General features: G+C 27.4%; 2 protein-coding genes across 2 annotated transcripts; both read left to right on the top strand.

The window, feature by feature from the left end:
• Positions 1 to 1,249: 1,249 nt before the first annotated feature.
• Positions 1,250 to 3,069, top strand: Rbm13 (RNA-binding motif protein 13). Its single transcript, XM_035873686.2, has 7 exons — positions 1,250 to 1,374; positions 1,462 to 1,508; positions 1,679 to 1,822; positions 1,924 to 2,236; positions 2,346 to 2,582; positions 2,673 to 2,750; positions 2,853 to 3,069. The coding sequence occupies exons 1-7, from the start codon at positions 1,360 to 1,362 to the stop codon at positions 2,991 to 2,993; spliced, it is 975 nt and encodes a 324-aa protein (XP_035729579.1). The 5' UTR covers positions 1,250 to 1,359; the 3' UTR covers positions 2,994 to 3,069.
• Positions 3,070 to 3,468: 399 nt separating this feature from the next.
• On the top strand, positions 3,469 to 7,162 carry LOC118444911 (post-GPI attachment to proteins factor 2-like). Its single transcript, XM_035873690.2, has 5 exons — positions 3,469 to 3,540; positions 4,558 to 4,878; positions 4,982 to 5,249; positions 5,540 to 5,737; positions 5,882 to 7,162. The coding sequence occupies exons 2-5, from the start codon at positions 4,678 to 4,680 to the stop codon at positions 6,013 to 6,015; spliced, it is 801 nt and encodes a 266-aa protein (XP_035729583.1). The 5' UTR covers positions 3,469 to 3,540; positions 4,558 to 4,677; the 3' UTR covers positions 6,016 to 7,162.
• The last annotated feature ends 456 nt before the right edge of the window (positions 7,163 to 7,618 follow it).

Here is a 7,618-nt window from a genome sequence, read left to right as displayed (position 1 = left end):
TTCCTTCTTTTTTTTTTCTTTCTTCTTTTTCCTATCTTCACAATCACAATTTACATCTTTAAGATATTAGAAGGAAAAAAGAAGAAAAAGAAATCTTAATTGGACTTAACGCGCGTAAAGGAAAGAAAAAGAAATGAAATGAAAATGAATAGGAAAGGAAAGAGAGGAAAAAAGAAAAAAAAGAAAAAAACGGGCGGGAAAAAAAAAAAGAAAAAAAAAAGAAAAATTTAAAAAATTGTCGGCCATTGTTTAAGCGACCACCATGTTTTTCTCTTCCCTCCCCCCTCCTCCTCATGCTATTTGCTCCTTACTATTCTGACCGCCCTAGTCTCCCTTGTTCTCCATCATCGTTGGAAAAGAGGACAAGAAGGGTGAAGGGTTCTTAATTAAGAAACTTGACTTACCCATGAACGATGTCGCGAAAAGATCGAAGTAGTGACAGGATGACGTCTAACCGTTGTCATGGCTCGGGCAAGAACGGCACGCGAATATAAATTCGTCCATTATCCGGTGATTAGTTCCAGAAACGGGATTACAAGACAATGAAAACGACCGTCCTGCTCTTCTCTTTTTCCCTTAGTTCTCTTTTTCACGATTAGACTATCCTCGATCACGTGAATATTTTCTAATTCTTTTTTCTTATATATATATATATATATTTTTTTTTTCTTTTCGATTAATTTCAAACGAATAATATTTCTCTTTTACTTTTTTTTTTGTTTCTTTTGCTTTCTGTTTTTTTTTTCTTTCTTTCTCTTTTTTTTTTCTAATCACACAAAACGAATTACTCACATAATCAAAAAAGAACGTATCCACTGAGATTTTCACTTTAACAAACAAATAGAAAATTGTAAAGCGTTATTTACTTTATATCAGAATAAATGTAATAATTTTACACGTGATTTTAAAAATCGATAACTTTTTGGATTTAATTTCTTGTTTTTTCTTTTTCATATCGTTAAATTACACGAGGATAAAAATATTTCGAAAAATAATTAATTTTTAAGATCATCTTCGAACGTTTGTCTTACTTTGTACTTTACTTCGATAATCGATATTATCGAATCGCGATGTATATCGATTATGGATAGATGGCGACAGTTGACGGTTGAATATATACTTTTGTTTTTTTTTACCGACTAACTAATCGACCGTCTACAGCGACATCTTTCAACGATTGAAAGAATTAATATCGCGATACTCGATTTCCCGGATGTTCAATGTGTCGCCATCTATCGTACATTGTTCTAAAAATTTTATATGAAAACTTAACCATACTATCGTATTCTCCGTAGCTATGACGAGATAAACACGTGTATTATATTGGAATAATTGTATAGATTCTAACGTTAAGTCAAAATGCAGCATGATGATGTACGTAATTGAAATAATATAATATCAATTCTTTTCATATTTAATACAAAAATTCATAATGTTTTTGTAATATTCATTTTTCATTAGGTTGTCTGGAGTATAATCAATAAATCTTTCTGTTCATTTAAAGTAAAGTAAGTATAAAAATTTATTTATTATTAATTGTATTATTATCAATTTTATTGTGATGTTTTATTAACAATTTCTCTCTCTCTCTCTCTCTCTCTCTCTCTCTCTCTCTCTCTCTCTCTCTCTCTCTCTCTCTCTCTCTCTCTCTCTCTCTCTCTCTCTCTCTCTGTGATAGCACCAAAACTCAAAGGTTTTGTAGAAATGAATACAATCTTACTGGATTGTGCAGTAGGGCATCATGCCCTCTTGCAAATAGCCAATATGCAACTATTAGAGAAGAGAATGGTATTATTTATCTGTATATGAGAACTGCAGAAAGGTAAATGATTTGTTCTTCATATATGTTAAATAATTTTGATTTTACATAATATACATACATATAGATATGTATATATATATATGTATATTTTAATTGTTTAGAGTACATTTTCCTAAAAATATGTGGGAGAAGGTAAAACTTTCTAGAAATTTTGAGAAGGCCATTTATCAAATCAATGAAAATTTGTTATATTGGCCAAGTTTTATAAAAGCTAAATGCAAACAGAGATTTCTTAAAATAACGCAATATCTTATACGTATGAGAAAGCTTAAATTAAGAAGGCAAAAGAAAATAATACCGCTTTCTAGAAAAATTGAAAGACGTGAAAGACGTAGAGAAGAAAAGGCTCTTATAGCTGCAAGAGTGGAAAATGTTATTGAGAAGGAACTTATGGAAAGATTGAAACAAGGAGTGGTTAGATAAAAAATATTTTTAATATAATTCCAATATCTATCATTTTGATATTTAATTATTAATCCTTTTTTCTTTTTCTTTCTTTCTTTTTTTTTTTTTTTTTTTACAGTACAATGATATTTACAATTTTCCACAAAAAGTATTCGATAAAGCTGTGGAAGTTGTAGAAATGGAAAGCGAGGGAGAAAGCGAAAGGGAATATGAGGAAGAAGAAGAAAATATTGAAAAGGAAGTAGAAATGGAATTGGAAGCTGATGAAAGAGAAACTGTAACTAATGGATCACGATACATAGAAGCAGAAAGTGAAGACGACGAAGACGATGAAGAAGAATATGAAATAGATGATGTAAATATAGTAAAAACAATTGATTATAAAAATGAAGATATATATATATATATCAATATCTAATCATATTTTTTTTCCTAATCTCGCAAGGATCAAGATAGTAACTCCGGTGAAAAAGAAGAAATTGAATTATCCGATAGTTTTGAATCAGAAACCAGCGATATCGAAGTAATCAACTTTTTTAATTTCAAAATATAAAACGTAATGCAATCAAAAAAAAAAAAAAAATCCATATGTATTTAAATAATAAATCTTTTTCTATTTCCCTAGGATATCGTACCGTCAACAAGCAAGAAGAAAGTATCGAAAGTTAAAAACATGAAAAGTAAAACGAAGAAAAAATTACGTCCAAGAGTCGAAATCGAATATGAGATCGAGGAGGAACAACCTGCACTACGACAAAAATCATAGAATAATATTAAATAAAAAAAAAAAAAAAAAATTTATATTTTCAATAAATTGAATAATTGTAAAGAAAGAAAAAAAAAGGAACGATAAATTTAATGTTTCTTTCATTGTTATATATATATATATATATATATATATATATATATATATATATTGTTTTTTAACTTCAATAAAAAACGCAGTTCTTCGATGTCCACCTTGATATTAATTAATCATATATATATTCTCTCTAGATTTATTTCGACAATATTTTGATCGTTATCTAATAATAAAAACATATTTTATCTGAGGCCATATAAATATTATTCGAAAAGTTAATAATCTGACAAAGTAGTACGTTCCTGATTCGAATTGTTACGAAATTACAATTAAAAAAAAAAAAAAAAGAAGAAAAGGAAAGATGAAAAGAAACGCGCGATTTATTTAAAAAACCCGCCAAATTGATTTATAGCGCTCTACGTAGATAACAAAAGCAGATGGCGACTGCTTGGATAGAGATTAGCGTATCTCACAAGTCTCTAGCAGACGATACACACAGCTCACAAGTAAAGTAAGTGATCAATTATTCATTTACTATTTGTTAACGTTTATTATTATTTCTTTCTTTCTTTCTTTCCTTAATTTATTTCGTTTTTCTTTCCTTTTTTTTCCTTTTTCCTTTCCCTATCCCTTTTCTTTTCCTTTTTCTTTTCTTTTCCTTTTTCTTATTTTATAATCATCGACGAACACGCCCACTCGAAGAACATTTTATTATACTTAAGCACTCGGTATATAATACCATTGTTCTTAAATTTCTTTTTGATGAAGAAAATATATATATATATATGTATATATATATATATATATCACGGTATTTTAAAGTTTTTCCATTCGTCAATATTTTTTTCTTTTCAATCGTCGATATTTTCAAGTACGTACGTAAAAAATAATTCGAATAAGAAAATTAATTTGTCATTTTTTCAATCGTTCATTATTTCTAATGTATTTAATTATGATCGTACCCTAGGTTTTTTCTTTTTCTTTTTTTTTTTTTTTTTTGAAAAAGGACGATGGACTAACTTGCCCATGGCAAAATGTCACGAACGCGCTCATCGCGACACATTACCCTTTTGTTTGCTATTTATAGAAAAAAGTAGGTTATCCACAAAATCAATTCCAAAAAAAAAAAAAGAAAGAAAGAAAGATAAAAGAAAAGAAAAAAAAAGAAAAGAAAGAAAGCAAAGAAAAATGTCAGAATTGTATCATCTCGTCACTCTAATAATTATATGGCGCGAAAAAAAATCCATATCATTGTTCGGCTTTATCAAACACGTTTACGTTCATATTTATTTCTCATGAAAAGGGATCTTCCTTTTATTTATATTTCTTTTTTCTTCCTTCCCTTTCTTTTTTCCATTAAATATAATTTTTTTCTTTTGTATCATTAATATATCTCTCTCGAATTTATATATATATATATATATATAAAGAAAAGTAGGAATAAAATTTATCATACCTATAACGATATGTATTTTAAGATCATATGTTTCAGAAGATAAAATTTTTTGTTGAATTTTTTGATTTTTAGGCATATCATCATGAAACACAGAACGATTCTACGTGCTTCAAAATAGGATTAATATAATAGCAATCATGTATTATTATCTGATGATAAACATAAGTTTTTTTTGACTTTACTTATTCGCAAATGATGAACAACACCAAAATGATGAACAACACAAGTATGGAGCTTAACAATGTAGGAGGCAGCAAAAGTTCTGTGTATTTAGTAATATCATTTAAGAGATTATGTATGAGCACCGTTTGCCTACCATTGTTTTCTCTGATTTTTTGTTTTGTCACTGCATATATTTTCCAACAGGATGACATACATGAAACACATTGTAAGGTATTGTACTATTATATGTTTATTTTTGTTTTTTTTTTTGTTTTTATTTTTATTATTATTATTAAATTTATATTATTTAATATGTCGCGTGTTATCGCTACAGGTTTATAATGTCCTTCCATCAATATCAGCTATAACTGGCGTATCTCCTCAACGATATTTATGGCGTATTAGCATAGCATTACATATTGGACCTCGTTTAGTTATTGCCGGTGTATATCACTCATATTATTACAAAATACTCAAAACTTTAGAAGATGTACCTAGCAGAATTATGGGATGTAGACTATTAAATTTATGCTATTGGTTAAATATTGCTGAGGTAGCTGCTTTAAGTGGCGTAACATATATATCAAATAGAGAGAATTATCGTAAGTAAAAATATTCTATGCTTCTTTTAATTTAATGAATTTAAGATGATTCAATAATGCATTATTATCATTTAAAATTTAATTAATATACAATTTGTATACAATTTGTTAAGATTATGATAATAATGAAACGTTTTGTTGACAATAGTGTTAATATACTTTTAATTAAAATCAAATGAAGTACATTAGAAAATATTAACTTATACAAGTGTAATTGAAATTATCATATTTTTTTTTTCTTTTTTTTATAAATTAATTCAAAATTATAATTCGTTCAAATTATTTTTCAGCTGTACACGAGAAGATTTTTATCGTGTTCATGTTCAGCTCTCTCTCATATATGCTGACATCAGTAAGATTAGGCCGTCTTGTTACTCCTAATGCACAAAGTCTTCAGTACAAACAGGCATTGTTTGTTACAAGCGTGATCAGTACGGTTGGACTTATTATCTTCTTTTTAAAACATCGGCTGTTATGTCACGACTTGGGTAAGAACATTTTCATTTTAATTATTCATAATTTATAGCTTATGTAAGATGTTCTAAAGTGCCTTTTTCATTATAATCATACATTGAATCTATTTTCTTAATCGTTACTTATCTTAATTAATCTTTTTTGCCTCTCCCACTTAGCATTTAGTTGGTTCTCATTATGCGAATACGTGATAGCCTCTGCAAATATGGGATTTCATTTTACCGTGATTTTAGACTTTCCAAAAGAACAGCTGGTTGTAGGTCATGGATTACCTGCCACGAAAGTGGATTAATTTTATAGAATAATTTATAATTTTGATTGTCGTCTTAAAGTACCTACTGTCACTACCTGGAAGTGCTGTTCTGTTCATTTTATATTTTTAATCTAAAAAGTAATGAGAATTTTATTATTATGACGCATAAAATGATTTTTAAAAGTTTCTTATTTATATGATCATACTATTCTCAATGATTTAATATCAAATTATTTTTAAAACGACTCAAAGTGACTGTTACTTTGATTTTTTTTTTCTTTTTTCTTTTTTCTTTTTTTTTTTATAATTAATCATCCTTTCCAATTAAACAAATAAAATCATTTATAAAATACGAGAGGAGGTCGCAGAGATGATATTTATTAATATAAATAATGAAAGAAACATAGCGCTTCCATAGTAAGGCACTGGGATTACTTACGATGAATCTTCTAATGGCCTTCCAATAACAATTATTAGTAAAGAAAAACATCGTAGTGACTATAATTAAACAAGTGTATTACATATAAACAGCACATGGTATATAGTATAGTAAGGTCAGATATTAGCACACTAAATTGAATTTTTCACGGAGAAAAGGTCCATTATACGAAGAATGAAAAGAAATTTCATTCTATAGAATTGAAAAAGTTTTATCTTTGTAGAGATTTTTTGAAAGTGGAGATTCTAGTCGATCGCATAAAGTCTAGTCGCTACGTTTTTCAATCGCTTTATATATAATGTAGAGAAAACATTATTTTGTATGTTCAAATTCATTGTTATAAGAAACATATACATATATATATATATATACATATATATATATACATATATATATGTGTGTGTACGTGTGTTATAGAGAAAGAGTGAGAAAGAGAAAGAGAAATGCATTTACGTCAATGTAATTTAGAACTATGAAAATTTTACGTTCATCAAATGAACGTTACAATGAGATCTGAAATTTATTATCCAATAAAATATCTTCTAATTAATATCTTGTTGATGAAAGATCATCGAGGCTAGGAGATATGTATGTGTAGGAAACAGGGCTTATAAGGTTAGATTTTAAGATAACCAAAATGATTTCTGTGAGATCTAATTACGAGACTAATTATTATAAAATACGACACGTAAATGTAATACGAAGTTTAGGATGTAGTTCCTATGTTTTTAACATTAGCACATAAATATTAACGATTTGTATATATATATATATATATATATATATATATATATATATATATATAACTTACATACATATATATATATACATACACTATACACGTATATATGTATATGTATGAATATATATATATATATATATATATATATATATATATATATATCTATATATACATACATACATAGTATTCGATATTTCAATATAATTGCGTCATTTTAAGGATAATTAATAGAATTTATTTGAGAAGAGTATGCTCGAAGAGGAATCGCAAAAGAAAGGAAAAAAGAAAAGAAAAGAAATAATTCTGCGATCCCTCGTTATATAACATCTGACCAAGGGATGAAATATGAAACAATATTTGTAACAAACACTTGTATGTATGTGTGTTGAACTTTCGAACCAAAAAAAAAACCTTATTAACAATATAAAAACAAGGTCCTTTTGATTCATGTAAGATATTCT

The sequence above is a fragment of the Vespa mandarinia genome, chromosome 1, assembly GCF_050613455.1.
Source record: "Vespa mandarinia isolate Hongniang chromosome 1, ASM5061345v1, whole genome shotgun sequence".
Taxonomy (NCBI): domain Eukaryota; kingdom Metazoa; phylum Arthropoda; class Insecta; order Hymenoptera; family Vespidae; genus Vespa; species Vespa mandarinia.
Note: the sequence above shows the minus strand (reverse complement) of the source record. Positions and strands in the feature narration are given on the sequence as shown.